General features: G+C 49.0%; 5 protein-coding genes across 5 annotated transcripts; 4 read left to right on the forward strand and 1 right to left on the reverse strand.

Moving 5' to 3' along the window:
* Positions 1–2,952: 2,952 nt before the first annotated feature.
* HOO65_050172 (nuclear migration protein) lies at positions 2,953–6,429 on the forward strand (the record flags this gene model as incomplete). Its single annotated transcript, XM_071000805.1, has 1 exon — positions 2,953–6,429. One exon carries the CDS (start codon positions 2,953–2,955, stop codon positions 6,427–6,429), a length of 3,477 nt encoding a protein of 1,158 aa, XP_070858231.1.
* Positions 6,430–6,518: 89 nt separating this feature from the next.
* On the forward strand, positions 6,519–7,133 carry HOO65_050173 (uncharacterized protein; the record flags this gene model as incomplete). Its single annotated transcript, XM_071000806.1, has 1 exon — positions 6,519–7,133. One exon carries the CDS (start codon positions 6,519–6,521, stop codon positions 7,131–7,133), a length of 615 nt encoding a protein of 204 aa, XP_070858232.1.
* A 1,555-nt stretch (positions 7,134–8,688) lies between these two features.
* Positions 8,689–10,484, forward strand: HOO65_050174 (mutator-like element transposase; the record flags this gene model as incomplete). The annotated part of the gene is made up of 3 exons (XM_071003295.1): positions 8,689–9,356; positions 9,483–9,923; positions 10,424–10,484. The coding sequence occupies 3 exons, from the start codon at positions 8,689–8,691 to the stop codon at positions 10,482–10,484; spliced, it is 1,170 nt and encodes a 389-aa protein (XP_070858233.1).
* Positions 10,485–13,643: 3,159 nt separating this feature from the next.
* Positions 13,644–14,609, forward strand: HOO65_050175 (OTU-like cysteine protease; the record flags this gene model as incomplete). Its single annotated transcript, XM_071000807.1, has 1 exon — positions 13,644–14,609. The coding sequence occupies one exon, from the start codon at positions 13,644–13,646 to the stop codon at positions 14,607–14,609; it is 966 nt and encodes a 321-aa protein (XP_070858234.1).
* A 177-nt stretch (positions 14,610–14,786) lies between these two features.
* Positions 14,787–15,694, reverse strand: HOO65_050176 (putative thiol methyltransferase 2; the record flags this gene model as incomplete). Its single annotated transcript, XM_071003493.1, has 2 exons — positions 14,787–15,128; positions 15,200–15,694. 2 exons carry the CDS (start codon positions 15,692–15,694, stop codon positions 14,787–14,789), a joined length of 837 nt encoding a protein of 278 aa, XP_070858235.1.
* Positions 15,695–16,800: the final 1,106 nt, after the last annotated feature.

Consider the following 16,800-nt stretch of genomic DNA (forward strand, 5'->3'; position numbering starts at 1 on the left):
ATGCACACTTGCACTTGCACACCTGCACACCTGCGCATGCGTTCATGTTGTATGTAGGTAGAGGCCTGGTTTCGTCGTCGTTCTTGCCCTGTTTACATCAAATCCCGACCTATTGGCTGATAATCGCATGTTTGCTCCTTCCTTTTTTCTTCTCTCCTACTCCTGTACAGTTGCCTCTTGGCCCATTCTTTTCCCCAGAGCCTCTCGTCCTCTGCCCTCCTCCTCAGTTCATTGGGATCTTCAGCTTCCATTCTCTTCGCTTCCCCTCTTTGCACCTTCCCTTTTCTCTTGATTTTTCTCTTGCTTTTCGGCCTAGACGAAGCACCGAAGGAAAACCCTGTTCGCGTGCCTTCCTCTCTTGTCTTTCCCCTCATTCCCTCGTTTTCGTCTCTCTCTCTCTCTCTCTTTCTTTCTCTCCCCTCAAATTTTTGCCTCTATTTCTCGGCCGCTCACTCCCTTGCACTTGCAGCGTGTTTTCCCTTTTTGTCTCCTGCAAGTCTCAACCTCTTTTTTAGTCTCTCCTGGCTGTCTTTCCATGTTATAGGCTGGCTTCGCTTTATTATATGTTATACTTGTCATTGCAGTGATACTATACTACTATAACAGGACATATGAGGACAGGCATTGTTCGGCTTAGTACAGCGTAGCGTGCGCAACGCAGCAAGACTGTATCATCTTTGTCGCCTCTCTCCTCTTTATCTTCTCGGCTCCCCTCTCGCCCCTATTCCTTTTTGCTCGACACTGACTTGGTTCGAGTCCCATCGCATCGACACCCAGTCGGCAAACAAAGTCAGCCAACTCTGCCAGCTCTTAGCAATCAATCCAAGCGTCTGTTTTGTTGCTCCCGTTCCATCTTTCCCTTTCATTCACTCCTAATACTACGCCCACAGACTCTTCAACTGCATCCTTCTGTGCTGGCTGCTCGCTTTCCGGTCCCTCAACCTTCTTGTTCTCTTCACTCTCAATCTTTCTGGTACTTGCTTTGCTCTCTGCTCATCAAGTGGCCTTTTGAGTTGTTGTGTGTGTCTTGGATTCTTTTTCTTTCTTCCTTTTTTCTATTCTTTTATTTTTATTCCCTTGATGTTGCTAGTCGACGTCTAGTGTTAGTGACGGCTTCGTTGTATCCTTTCCTCTCTTTTCCGTTCTTTTGCTTATTCCTCTTTCTTTATCGTCGAGATCTCGCTTCTCCGGCTTTCTCAGAATTTCCACATCGTCGATCTCATAACTTGCTGCACTCTTTCTTCTCCCTCTTCTGCGCTTTGCAACGACCCTCAATTTGGACAACGATTGATACCGTGACAACGACGACAAACCTACCACTGCTTATTTCTAAGCCAACCCTCAAGCCAAGACAAATTCGGACATCGAGGTCCTCCCTTTCTTAGCTGCTAGAACATCACACTCGTTGAACCGCCTTTCGCTTCTGATTGTCTAGCTGAGACATTTGTCTTGATCTTGACCTCCCTGATAAACCAATCACAAATTCTCGCCTCCCCTCTGTCTCATACTTCCATTGTTCGGCTGTCGAATAAGTGTCTCACCGTGGCATTAAACTCTAGACCCTTATGGTATGTAAGCTCCTTTTTTTTGTCTCTATTATCCTGCCCTTATCATTATTCCACAAACAGCTGCGTCTGAAGATACGTATTTTTGCTTGATCCAAGTTGTTTTGTAATTTGGTCTACACAAATCATCTGTCTCGGCTTAGGAACACTGGCTGGTGTTTTGCTGTTTCGTGCATAATTAGTTGAAGTGGATCTGGACAGCCACAAAAAGCCGCCAGGCCTCTCTAGAGGCGTTGTTACTTCTGCAGTTGCAGTCGCAGCTGCATCTACACACAAAGCTTTTAGTCTTTTTTGATTTTTTCTCTTTAAAAAAGCTGAATTCAGAAAACGACAATACCGGCCGAGAGAGATCATGCATGTTCATGCCACCATGCAAAGAAAAAAAGAACAAACGGCGTAAACGCACACACTTGTGCGTGTACCTGGCTCGTTTGCTTTGCGCTGTAATGCATGTGTTTTGTTACTGGCCTCTTTCCTTCTACTCTGTCATACCGGTTCGGGTCTAATCGTCAAATGCAAACGATCCGCCATCACAAGTCGTCAACTTGCGCGTGCGTGTCAGTGCACTGAAACAGGGATGACACTTGAGCTGGACTGCTGGCTAGATTTTCTTGATCACCGTCTGCTTGGCTCTACTTTTGGGAGAACTTGACTCTTGGTGTCTGGTTTCTTGCTGTCTGCATTTCCCGCTTCACTAGCACTTAACTGCACCCTTTGCTTTTTCCTGCTCTTTTTCTCCGCCTCCTCCCACTCCTACATTTCCTTTTCAGATCTCGCTCATAACAAAACCCCCTTCTTTGTTTTTCATGTACCCCTGCTAGTGTTGCATTCGGGGTCACAACTGTCACGTCACCTTAACCATTTCATTCGCCGCTCAGGCTTCCACAGCTAACATATCCTTCTGCTTCTGTCTAGTCCCAGATTAACGCTGCAGATATATTCTTCTGCACCTGCACCTGGCTTGCGTCTATACGACCATTGTAAAAAATTAACCCCCTTTTTTTATTTCATCGACGAGACGGACCGGACCCTTCGTGCCCCCCCCTAGATCAGCTCGTCGTTGCTATTGAAAACTAGGCTCTCTGCAAGGTCTCTTTCCACAAGACCATAGTTTCGTCTCTTTTTTTTCTCTTGAATATTTTCCCAAGTCAAGGCTCGAAGTGCTGGCATTTTCGACAGGACAAAAAATATCGTTAATGCTCGGCAAGCGACACAATCGTCACTGTCCTAGTCCAGCTAGACACTAGTGTTTAATTCCTCCTTGCTACTTTCTTTCCTAAAACCTTAATTTCTTATATTCAATTTGGTCTTTCGCCGGCCACACGATTCTCGTTCCAGTCTGCCATTTTGACGACTTCGGCGCGCCGATTTTGTCTACGTTTTCGCAATGATGGCCTGGGAGACGGAAGATGAATATTGCAGCCCGACAGTGCCTGCGGGGCTCCCCACTCCCGCACATTCTGATGTACCTTCTAGAAAGAACTCCCGCGCTTCAAGGCGAGCTGCAAGACGCTCCGTAACTCCTCCTGGCAGAAAATCATCATCACCACCCATTCCAGATAAATCTAAGCGTTCATCCAAAGATATCACTACCGACGAGACGATTAGTATCTTGGATCCCCGACGTTTCACTCCCACCTTGCACGCGAATCTTGTTTCCGAAATCTTGACACTACGACGCGATCAGGAGGAAAAGATTAAGCTTATCGAACAACTCGAGTCGGCTCTTCATGTTTCTAGGCAAGAGCAAGAAGTGCTCGAGCAGACGGTTGTCAACACATCAAAGGAAACACGGGCTGTCAAGCGTCAGTTGTCTTTGCTTGAAGGCGGCACTTCTACAGCTATTGGTGACTTGGCGAAAGAGCGAGACGAAGCTGTAGAGACTAGCGCCGAAACTAAAAAGAAGTTGGAGACTGCCCAACGCAAAATAAAAGCCCAAGAAGAGGATTCACAACGAGTGCACAACCAATGGGCTAAGGAAAAGAACGAATGGGAAGAAGAACGCCGTAAATTCGAGCGCAAAATCCACATCTCCGAGTCCCGGCTTAAGATAATTCTCGACGAGGTGGCTGCGTATGAGGCCCAGCAACAAAGCCAGGCTGCCCAGGGCTCCAACTCTGACATCGATGATGGCGCTGATCGTGAAAATGACTCTGCCAGCATCAGATCACAGCGGCCAGCAAGTGTCACCAACAGCGTTCGTTTCTCTATCATTTCCAACAGGGGTCTCAATTCTCTTGCTGATGAGCTCGACTTTGGAGGTGATGATGAGTGGATTGAGTATGACGACCGCCGTGAGAGTCTTATTTCCATCAACAACGCGTTCCGCCATTCTCGAACTTTTAGCAAAGATAGTACGCTGTCAATGACTAAAGGCCACGCACGGACACAGAGCATTCAGAGCATTGATAGCCTTAGAAGGCCAAGCAGTGGGGCGAGAGGCACGCTGCTACAGTCAACACCGGTCATTGAGGCGCCAGAGGACGACATAAGCGTAAATGGAACTATTACTGGTGGTGATGAAGACTTGGACGTACTTGGCATCGATGAGTCCATGGCAGATGTTACTGTTCTAGAGCGGCCAATGACACCACCTAGTGAAATCAGCATCGAGTATGTTGATACCGGAGTCCAGTTTTCGCCGCCTTCGTCCCCCAAACTTGAAGCCATCATGGGTGACGTCATTTCTATACCTGCTGTTGCTATCAAGATGAAGATGACTCGTGCGAGCGTTGTGTTCTCTCGTAGTGATGCTGAAATCGAAGCCAACCAGCGCCGTAAGAGAGTGCATATCGGCCCGCCTCTGACTATCGAGCCGGTTTCTGCTGTTTCTCGCCCTATGATTTCTTCAGGGTCGCAGACTATAGAAGCCCCGTTAAGCCCACCAAAAACGCCGGTTTCTCCAGTCTCTCCAGTAGAGATCATCTCCATCCCTCCCACGCCCATTGTGCGTGTTTCTCGACCATTCAAGCCCACTATGGTCACCTCTTATACTCAGACCGAGCCTATTCCCCAACGCCGTATCAAGGCTGTCCCTCAACAAGTTTCCGTTGCTCTTCCAATTCCTAGTATCAGCATCGTACCCCCAACTAGTCGGCCATCGTCACCACACGAGTCCCGCCTACCTCAGCATTTCAAAGATTTTGGATGCCAGGTTAATATGCCGCCCCCTCGGATGGTCACATCTTCAGTACAGACGGAGCCTATCCGTATTGATAAGCGTTTGGCACAACTTCCTCCACACCTCAGGCCGTCTGCTATCCGGTCACGTCCCACCACGCCCGATGATGGATCGACCGACGACCCTCGTAATTTTACACCCATACCTGGCTACCTCCCTCCTCGAAACCCACGAAGACTCGCCTCTCAGCGAAGCATTCCTGATGTAAACTCTTCACCCCCGGCTATTCTTCTACCTAGCGAGATGCCTGTGGACGCTTACCCTGGCAATAACGATGATGGCCCACTTTCTGGTGAAAGAGCACCTATGAGACGTCCGCATCGCATCAGTAGCCTTTTTGCCGGGTTTGATGGCGTTAGCTCTGATGATGGCGAGGAGTATCTTGATGCCGATAGCGATAATGAGTACCGCACTGTCCTTTCAGCTCCTAAACCCAAGATGGGTGGCACCCGACCTACGAAGCGAGGCTCGACAAATGCAATGGGCACCTCACCTGAAATGTTGAGGCGGGGGTCTAGCAGAAGCTCTGCACGTACAGACATGTTCCCAACTTACACCCTTACTGAAAATGTTGAGGTCAATGGTCCTATTCGCAGACCATCAGTGCGTGGAAAGATGTTTGAAAAAGGGGGCAAGGCCGCTGGTATGCGTAAAGCAGCCATTATCCAAAGCGGTATTGTCACTCACTCTACGCGCCCCCGCAGCCCAAGTCTGCCCGATGGTCGTGACCCTCCGTTCCCCATTCCAACTCGCGCTAGCTCTCGTCGCCCCCCGGCGTCGGCTAGCGCACCTAGTGATGGCTCACACAGCCCATCACGGCGGGGGTCCAACCGCAGTCATTATCGCAATAACAGCATTCGTAAAGTGCGCTCTGCGGCTGCACTTCCTCGCGGAGGTCGCATTCGCCGTGGAGGCAGCAGGTCACCTCCACCCCTCTCCATGTCTCCCATGGATCCTCCCACTAGCCCGTCGCTTCCTCCCCTGCCCTCTAGTGACCTGACATCTCCTCAGGGCAGAAGCTACCGCACTAGCAGCCAGTACCGTAGACACAGATCGCAGTTGTCCACAACGACAGCCAATACTGCCTTGACGGCTAATACCGCCAACACAGGCTTGACTGACGTGCAGTCTGTTACGTCTCAGACCACCGGCGTTGTTGATGCTATTGCGCAGACTATGATTGGCGAGTGGATGTTCAAGTATGTGCGCAGACGCAAGTCATTCGGAGTACCTGAGAGCAGCAACCGTGAAGAGCCAAGCAACGATCGCCACAAGAGATGGGTATGGCTTGCTCCATATGAGCGTGCCATTCTGTGGAGCAGCAAGCAACCTAGCTCTAACAGCATTCTTATGGGAGGCAAGGCTGGCCGTAAGCTCCTGATCCAGTCGGTGTTGGACGTTAAGGATGACAACCCGGCGCCAAAGGGAGCGACACAGCTGTTCAACCGATCCATTCTCATTCTTACTCCGCAGCGTGCTCTCAAATTCACGGCTGTTTCAGCTGAACGCCATTATCTGTGGCTGACAGCCCTGTCATTCCTAGCCCACTCATCACAGGCTATCCCCGAAAACTTGGTCCCTCCAAAGCCAGATCTGGTTTCGTTTGAAATGCCTCCCCCGTTAAGACCAGGCGCCCTGGTATCCGAGACTCGATCCGGCTCACAAAAAGTCGTCACGGCATGAGCAACAACTTTAAACCAACAGCGCCTCCTAGCATTCCTAGTATACCTAGTTTGCCTAGCGCACCCTCGCTCTCGCCGCTTGGCGATGTCATGACCTTCCAGGCCCGTGGATCTTTCAGCACACAACCTAGCAGCAACCAAAGCCAACATACTCGTGATCAGTCCAGAGATGCAGCTGAGCCTCCCTTTATCCCTCGATTTAGTGAACGCTCAATGCACCAGGGATCTCTCCATGGACGCAAGCGTAGCAACACAGGCGGCCACGTGCCTCCACCATTATCATTCCGTGGCTTTTCAGGACCGGCTGGTAGCTCATCGTACCACGTACCCAATGGCAGTGTGGCAGGTGCCAGCATTAACACTGCGGGCTCTTCTGACGCATATCAGCAGTCATCTAGCGGCAACACCTGGGCGGGGTCTCAGCGCACGTCAGAAGCTTCTTCTCGGCCATCAAACAACTTTTTCGATGCCATTGGCACTGTGCGCATGGAGGCATTCATTTCGCCCTTGGCATACTCGCAGTTTGACGATGACCCAGACGAGAACGACGAGTTTCGGGCATCTGCTCGCAGACGCAGCAAAGAGATGCGTAGACGTAATAGCCGCAGTAGAAATCGGGACAGCTATAACTCCCGTTGGTCGGGCAGCCGCACTGGCGGCGAGGAAGACTTTTTCTCTCGCGATGACCCGTTCAAGGGCTTTTAAGCCCTGTATCACTGTTTTTTTTCCCCATCTTCTTTCTTCATGTACGGATTCTGGTGACACACTCTTTTTCAAGCCTATATTCCACCCATTCATGCGGCTATTTTTGCAGGTACACACTACTTACTGCTTTAGCCCCCTTTTCCTCTGTAACTCTTGGTTTATTTCTTCTTTCTGCTGGCATTCACATTCATATCGCATCTACATGCAACATTTCCTTGTCTCCTTCCGTCTTTAGCGTTCTAGAGGGGCACAGTATATTTTTATTCAACTTTTGGAGGCCCTCTTTGTTTCTATATAACCGAAATCTACACGCGGCCCTGTTTCCCTTTGTTGTAGAAGCTAGCTAGAATATCCAAAGCTTGCGTCCAGCGCTGATGTCTTTTTATCTTTTTTTTTTTTTGGAGATTTTCGCTCCTTTGGTTGCAGTCACTCTCTTGTGCCAAGCAGGGCCTTTACTCTTTACTTTTCTATGTCCGTTTTTGTTTTGTGTACTGGCCGCCGTTGATGGTGGAGGTGAGAGAATTTAGAGATCTTATAGGATGTAGTCAAGATATAAATACTTGCTGATTGACAATTTGCAACTTCTTGTCAATGTACCGTACTGCACGTGATCCAGTGTTGATCTTTGGGTATTGGCACTTTGCCATGGCAATTACTACGTGGGCGTCACATTTTACGGACTCTGATTGGGTTTAACTTACAGGTGAGGCTTGTGCATTAACAGCCAGCCAAATCTCAAGGGTTCTTTACAAGTAGCAACACTACAGCTGCTGTGAATTTCTTCTTCTGGAAGAGCCATTTCACAGCCTTTATCTCTATACTATTTTGGCTGTCTTTGTGTTCAAATCTAACCACTTGATTCTCATTCTCTAAATACAATGCAATCTCCATCTCTGTCCATTAGATGTAAGGCTTGTTATTCTTTGGTATCTTTATCCATCTTTCTCTAGATGTCAGCTACACCCCTTCTTCCTATTCTGAGAGGATTATCCCCCAGCTCCCAGATGACCTCAGCCTCTATACAGCCATTCCCTGCCTTACTCTGCTGGCTGTCATAAGGTTGTTTTCCTGTGTAGGGGCAGCTGCATCATAGTACTTAAGAGTAATAACATAGGATAAAGAAATCATATATCAGGGTGATGAGTGAAGTCTTCAACACAATGAGTAACTATCCCTTCCTTTTTACATTTCTTTGTGTAAGAATCAGCCATAGAATTGGCCAGGGAGAGAGGTACATTGGCAGAATTCCAGAGCATGGAATGCACTAACAGACACATTTCTAGCCAATCAGAGTGCGTAAATTTGATGCCCACATAAGCCCGATGCCCGTGTAGAAAAAACCTGATGCCCACGTAGTAACTGCCCCCCCTATTCCTATTTTCGCCCCCCCCCTGTTTTTTTTTTTTGGATTACATAACCAATTTTGGCTTATGTGAGCAGTGTTTTGAATGTAGATTAGATACAGCAAATGGAGCAAGGAGATACACAACTCTAAATTCAACAAATACACCAAATACGCCAAATACACCAAATACACCAGATACATCAGTTAGAGATGGAGTCAGACGCTGTATCAAACGCTTTCAATGCTGTAAATGCAAACAACACAGCAGATGATGTAGCAGACAACTCGGAGGCGCTACAAATCAGTCAATTTCCAGACGATATCCTTCCCCCTGAAGGGATTTACGAGTCTCGCCAAGCTCTCTTTGCTGCTGCGAATGCTTGGGCGAAACCTCGAGGCTATGCATTCACAACTGGAAAGTCTAGAAAGACTAAAAATGGTCGCACAAAAGTTGTTGTTGCTTGCGATCGTACTCAAGCGCCGCGAAACCCTTCAACCGTACGAAAACGCCGAACTTCAAGTCGAGGAACTAGCTGCAAGTTTTCAGTATTAGCCAAAGAATCTGCAGATGACGGTAGCTGGACTCTAACTCACCGGCCAGGCAGCGAATTTGCCCAGCATAATCATCCGCCAAGCGAAGACCCATCTGGACACCCTACACATTGCGCTCTCCGAAAGAAGGATACATCTATGACTTCGGGCCTAGTAGCAGCTGGAGTTGCCCCTCGAAATATCAGGGCGTATCTCTATAATACGTCGGATACGCTTGCAACGGCAAAAGATATTGGAAACCAGATTGCAGTTGTGAGGCGAGATTCACGCAATGGGCAGAGCAGCATACAAGCCCTCATCGACCAGCTCAACATAGAAGGCTTTAGGTGTCAGGTTCGGGTTGATTCAGGAAACCATTTAACAGGTTTTTTCTTTGCACATCCCGATTCTATAGCATATCTACAAGAAAACCCGGATGTCTTGTTACTTGATTGTACATATAAGACAAATAGGTATGCTATGCCGCTACTGGATATGATTGGAGTCGATTCCTCACAAAAATCGTTTTGCATCGCCTTCGCATTCCTTTCAGGGGAGACAGAGGATGACTATCTATGGGCATTACAACACCTGAAGTCTCTATACCAACAAGAACTTCCTTCTGTTGTTCTCACGGATCGATGTCAAGCAATTATGAATGCTGTTCCAATTCATTTCCCTTCTGCTGCTGCCTTGCTTTGCCTTTGGCATGCCAATAAGGCAGTTCTCCAACACTGCCAACCGGCTTTTGGCCTCAAGCGCAATGAGTCACCCGACAGTCCGGAGACCAAGGCATGGGAGGAATTTTATGGATGCTGGCCCTCCATAATCTCATCGCCAGACGAAGAGACGTACAAGACCCGCGTTGAAGACTTTCGGCGTCAGTACGCCTCACAACACCTTCAAGAAGTTGGGTATGTCTTGACATACTGGCTCAACCCACACAAGGAGCGGCTTGTAAAAGCATGGGTGGACAAGTGTTTACATTTTGGCAATACCGCTACCTCGAGGGTTGAAGGAATTCATTGGCTGATCAAATCACACTTGGGAACTTCAAGATTTGATCTTTTTGATGCTTGTCAAGCTATCAGGCGTGCAATCGTGACTCGGATTAAAGGGCTTCACCAAGTGCAAACCTCGCAGAAAGTGCGTATGCCTCTAGATATCCCTGTGGCACTATTTGAAGCTGTCCGTGGCTGGGTCTCGCATCAGGCTTTACGCAAAGTCCAAGAGCAGCAGCAGCTTCTTGAAAGGCCCCTGAAAGCTTGCACCCGTTCTTTCACTTCTTCTCTTGGTCTACCATGTGCCCATACGCTCCAGTTACTTCAAGAGACAAACCAGAATCTTTCCCTTCAATACTTTCATCCTCATTGGCATCTAAAACGAAACCAACTTCAGCAACAGCCTATTTTAGAGCCATGGAGATGCCCGGCTTTCAGAGCACCCACTCAGCCGGTTACAAGTACGAGGCGTGAGCCGTCTGGATTTGAGACTGTTGAGCCTAGGAGAAGGAAAGCATCAAAATGTAGCAAGTGTCATCAAGTTGGCCATATAATGACTTCGAAGGCATGCCCCCTTAGGTATTCAGAGCTTCAAAATACATAATTTCCACTACATTATTTACCTCTATCTAGTATGTATGTATGTATTTTTTAATGTACCTCTATCTGGTGTATTTACCACATCTGCGTTGCTAGGAAGGGCCCAAAACACTGCTCACATAAGCTAAAATTGGTTATGTAATCCAAAAAAAAACAGGGGGGGCGGATGTAGGCGTCGCCGCAGTGTGCGCCTAGTGGGAGGCAGGTCCAACAGCCACAGATATATGCGCCCCCCCCTTCGGATTACCTAGTCAAGATCTTGCTGTGAGCCCTTGACAGCACCAGCGAGCAGACTACAGATACGCCAGATACACAAGATAGAGATGGAGGCAGACGCTGTAGCAGAGGCTTTAAATGCTGTAAATGCAAATGGCACAGCAGACGACGTATCGGACAATGCAGAATTTCAAAACACATACTCAGCTGGTTACAAGTAAGAAGTGTGAGCTGTCTGGATTTGAGAAAGTTGGGCCTACAAAAGGGAAAGTTTCAAAAGGTAGGAAGTGTCATCATGTTGGCCATACAATGACTTCAAAGACATGGCCTCTTAGATATTCAGAGCTATTAAATACATAATTTTCACTGCATTGCTTGCCTCCATCTGCTGCGTCTGTGGTCTTCTCAGTGGTCACAGCAAAATCTTGACTAGGTAATCTGAAGGGGGGGGGTGCATATACCTGTCGCTGTTGGACCTGCCTCCCACTAGGCGCACACGGCTGTGCGGCTTACATAAACCTTAAAATGCATCTAACGCAGTGCATATGAATCTAGCGGTGTTCTGTCCCACATCACCAATTTGTTTTGATGTATTTTAAAGAATACCTATTCGCACCCCAAAAAAGTTCAATGCTCTTCACACCAACTAATTGAACCAACAATATAGCTAATCTAACAATCCAGTCAATCAAATAGTCATACTTGCTGCACTTTACAACATCTCCCTTCTCCCTAATTCAAGAAAGCCTATTCTGAGCCTCTTGTGCTAAGTGTTGTATGTGACCTCCTTCCCTCCATCTGCCTCTTGTGGTGTCTTCTTTGGTGATATCGCCAGTGTCATTTGCCGTCTTTCTGTCTTTCCTTTGCCTTGAATGACCTCCATATCCTGATGATCCATCGCTGCAAGGCTATGGCCATACCCCCATTGGCTGGGTTGGTGCTGTATTGAGGCAGTTGTATGGCCAGAGCCTTGGCCTGGAATTGGCTGTATAACAGGGGATGGTGACGAGATGATTGTTTGCGTTTGTAGACAGACTGGGACAATGGAAAGACACTTATATCATCTTCACTGAAGGTTGCGGTCTTTCAAGGGCACACACGCTCACGTTGAGTAGCTTCTGGCTGCTGAATTAAGAAGATATCATCATCCTCAGTGATTTCATCATGCAGCCACCAATACAAATCGACTTTGACCTTTGCAATGGTTTCTTTGCTGTATGACTTCATGCAATGCACTTCTTTTGCTTAGCAACTTCTGCATCAAAAGCGTTTTGCTTACTTTGTAAAAGCTCTTGAATAATGTTAAAAACCTTGTTCAAGTCACCAGCACCTCTGATCAAACAGCTTTCTAGCTCATGATGTTTTGACTGTGTTGGAGAGATACTTCATTGGCTGTAGTTTCTGATATTCCTGATAAAAACAACCTGCCCACTCTTGATGCGCTGGCCAATATTCACATTTTATAAAGATATAAGACTATTTGACTGGCCGGATTGTTGTCAGATCAGCTATGTTGTTGGTTCAATTACTTGGTGTGTGGTGCATTGAAGCTTTAGGTGCAAATAGGAATTCTCTAAAATACATCAAAACAAATTGGTGATGTGGGACAGAACACCGCTAGATTCATATGCACTGCGTTAGATGCATTTTAAGGTTTACGTAAGCGTACAGCAGTGTGCGCCTAGTGGGAGGCAGGTCCAACAGCGACAGGTATATGCACCCCCCCCCTTCAGATTACCTAGTCAAGATTTTGCTGTGACCACTGAGAAGACCACAGACGCAGCAGATGGAGGCAAGCAATGCAGTGAAAATCATATATTTAATAGCTCTGAATATCTAAGAGGCCATGTCTTTGAAGTCATTGATGAGACCTGCTCCCTTTTGAAGCTTTCCTTTTCTTAGGCTCAACATTCTCAAATCCAGATGGCCCACACTTCGTACTTGTAACTGGCTGAGTATCTGTTTCGAAAGTTGCTGAAGTTGATTTTGTTTTAGGTGCCAATGGGGATGAAAGTATTGAAGGGAAAGATTCTGGTTTGTCTCTTGAAGTAGTTGAAGAGTGTGGGCACATGGTAGACCAAGAGAAGATGTGATAGAACGGGTGCAAGCTTTCAGAGGCTTTCCAAGAAGCTGCCGCTGCTCTTAGACTTTCTGTAAAGCCTGATGTGAAACCCAGCTACAGGCAGCTTCAAATAGTGCCACGGGATATCTAGAGGCATACGTACTTTCTGTGAGGCTAGCATTTGGTGAAGCTCTTTCATCTGAGCTAAAAAAAGAGCTGTTAAACGGCTTGCTGAATTAACCCGAACCTAGCGCCGGAAGCCTTCTTTGTTAAGTTGGTAATTAAGGCCTTGTATGCTGCTCTGCCCTTGGCGTATCTCGTCTCACAGCTGCAATTTGGTTTGCAATATCTTTTGCTGTTGCAAGCGTATCTGATGTATTATAGAGGTACGTCCTGATGTTTCGAGGGGTGAGGGCTCAAAATGTTGCTTAGATACACTAAAAAATTGATTAGGTAATCCAAAAACAAAGGGGGGCGCATTTAGGGGTTGTTGTCGGACCCCACTTAGAGACAAGATACGGCAAGTTTGAGATTCAGCAGCATCAGATCACGGCAATGCTAGCTAGACTTTTATTGTAAGCCAAGTCAGTAAGGACTGCAGTAATATTCTAGCTATTTTGGCCCTTCTTTTTTCATTCAATATTCTGGCCCTTTGTTCTAGACGCCACGTGAGGCAGAATATCGTCGGCTTGACGGACACAAACCATCCATCCGAGTCGGTAATCCTTTTCTGCGTCTGGCTCTGGCTCTACATAATGGACACTACCACGGCGTCATCAGCCCCTCCGGCTCCCACTGCGGCTGGAGCTGAGACGCTAGATGAGCTTCATGCGCGCCACCGCCGTGAAAAAAAGGATCTGCAGGGCCGCATCACCAACAAGAAGAAGAACGCGAGCAAGAAGACTCGCAGGGGCGTCAACGACGAGTGCGCAGCTATGGAGCGTGACCTGGCTGAGCGGCAGGCCCTGGAGCTAGGTGCCCTACACGGCGGCGGGGGCTCAAGGGCGGATGGGGAATCCGAAGTTGAGGAGGATGGCGTAGATGCGGTGGCCGACGGGCTCGCGGGGACAACCATCGCCCCAGCCCCAGCCCCAGCCCCAGCCCCGAATCCCGCTCCAGCCCCGGCCGCACAGCCCAAACGCAACAGACAAAAAGAGCGCCTGGCTCGCCGGGCTGCCGAACAAGAGGCCCTAGTAGCCAGTGCCGCCGCTGAGGCGTCCACAATGACAGACCACCGCGGTGCCGAGCGGAAGGCTCTTGCAGCCACGCTAGCCACGCACGGCCTAACCGAGCACGAGATCCCGCCCGACGGCCATTGCCTTTTCAGCGCAGTGGCCGACCAGTTAATCACACGGCTGATAGCACCTAAGGCTCTAAACGGTGCCCGCGCGACCGCAGGTCTCCTACGTAATGTCGCAGCTGACTATATGCTTGCGCATGCCGAGACATTCGCCCCGTTCGTGACCGCTGAGGATGGGGAGCCCACGGGGCTCGAGGCTTATGTGGAGAGGATCAGGAATACAGCGGAGTGGGGCGGCCAGCTAGAGCTGCAGGCGCTGGCAGAGGCGTGCGAGGCAGAAATCGTGGTCGTTCGGAGAGAGGGCGAGCATGTAATCAAGCCCAAGACTGAGAATGAGGTCCGGAGGCTGTGGCTGGCGTATTATGTACATGGCTTTGGTCTGGGCGAGCATTACAATTCGCTACGAGGTGGCAAGGCATGAAATCAAGGTGGCAAGGGAACGCAAAAAGAGAGACAGATTGACTGGGCTTGGGGACATCAATACACACACGCATGCATTGAGACATTCACATATCCACCCACACTCATCAGACACCGACTAACACATGTGATTTGCTATACTATAAATCCCAACTGGCTCTCCACCAGCATAGCCAAGCTAGTAGCCCCATACCGACACGTTATCGCGCACGCTTCCATCGGGGTTATACCCAACGGCATTCGTCTTTTTCGGCTTGAAATACGCTACGCGTCTCAGCCCACGACCGCCACCGGGGCTCGTGTGCACCGCTTCACCTGCTTCGTCGTACTCAACCTCTGCGCCTGGGGCGCTCAGGAGTGCCATATACGCACTTGACTGCAGCCCATGCGGTGGGCCGCCGGTGGCAGGCGGCTTGCCGATGGGGAATTCGAGACACACGAGACGCCCAGTCGGCGAGAGCAGGCGGGCCATCTGTGCAGCCCAGCGGGGGCGGACAGCAACAGGGAGGGCACAGAGGAACTAGACAGGGTCAGCATAAGCGGGCAGGATAAGAAGCCAACAGCGCCAGGCAGGAAAAGCGCTCAACTTACCGTATAGTCATACACCAGATCGAACGGCCCTCCCAGGGCCTGGACCAGGTCCTCTGCAAAGAAATCCGACGCTGCCCAGCTCACAGAGCCACGCTGGATGACGCCCGGTGCCAGCGCGTAGGCCGGATCATCAGCCAGCGCGCGAGCCGTCTCCTTGGCCTCGGCAATAGCCTTAGGCGAGGCATCAAGTCCGGTTGCATCAAAGCCGTAGCTAGCAAGGAGGAGAACATCGTATCCGCGGCCACAGCCAGGCACCAGGGCGCGTTTGCGACGCGGGGTAGAAGCAGCAGTAGCAGCAGCTGGAGCAGCTGGAGCAGCCGCCTCCCCGGCCACAAGAACCTCCGGCATGCCTAGAGCTTCGGCCAGTGCCGGCGATGCGCCAGCACGGTCCCACGGGGTCTCACCGTCGACCCAGAAAGCATCCCACTGGGCTATATGTTGAGAAAACTCCAGGTCTGCGAAGCTTTCAGCGAGAGTATGCGGAGGAGTGGCCATGATAGTTAAAAGCAAGAAAGAGTATTCGCCCAAGCGCTGCGAGAAAAGGCAAGTATTCGGGAACGGCTGTGTTTGTTCCAAGTATTGATCTACCATGACAGAGGCTCAGAGTTGTTATGGTAGACTTTATTAGCCGGTCAGGCTTATTTAATATATATGAGCTTAAAGTGGGGCATGTACTTGATAGGGCGCCCAGATGTGCAGCAGAGGTCGCCGTCCAAAGCAGCTTGTTATACTAAACGCCGACTACTAAGGCTACCTTTACCGGCCTTTCCGAGCTTTGTAATACATTTCACAAAACTCACAGCATAGCCCAGCAGGTATTTCTCAAGCTCTTCTTCACATGACACAGAGTGCTGACAGCTACATTGACATGTGGTATGTGCAACGCGTGGACCACAAGCCACGACAAACCTCCTTCTAACAACAGCACATCTTCCGCCTCATGGCATCATTGCCGAGCCGCTGTCGCGTGAAGAAAGACACTTGGCCGGCGCAACCGCAGCTAACAGCGCGGCAAAATCAAAAGCATTAAAATAATCAACAAGCCAGGAGCGAAGTCAGAAAAGAAAAAGAAGCATTAAGAGAGAAAGATGAGCATGAGAATAACAACAGCGACAACAATCAAATCCATCAGCAGTAGCCAGCCAAAAAACACAAGAACAACAAAAAGAACAAGTCGTTATAGCAGTGTAGGCGATATGACGAGACAAGACAGACAAAACGCAGAAAACACGATGGATGGGACACAATCAAGCAGGCAGACAGACAGACAGGTAGGGAGGGGAAACAATGGGCAGAAGAAATAATAGAAAAAGAAAAAAAAGAAAAAAAGAAGAGAAGAGAAGGAAAAGCAGACAAAAAACAAAACAAGGTAATGCTCTCAGACTTTGGTTAGTGACAGAAACAAGCAACAGGAAAGAACAAGAAAAATAGACGGCCTGGACAACGCATAGAATAACAAACACAGCAGACCTTCTCTTTCTTTCTCGTGAAAACCACACCAAGCACAGACAGATACGCCACAAGCACACAAGCAGACAGACGGGCACACACACCGCCCCTCCTTTCTAAACGACACTCCACTCCCCCCCCCTCTTCGTCTC

This window comes from Ceratocystis lukuohia (assembly GCF_044167205.1).
Source record: "Ceratocystis lukuohia strain C4212 chromosome Unknown Supercontig5_pilon, whole genome shotgun sequence".
NCBI lineage: Eukaryota > Fungi > Ascomycota > Sordariomycetes > Microascales > Ceratocystidaceae > Ceratocystis > Ceratocystis lukuohia.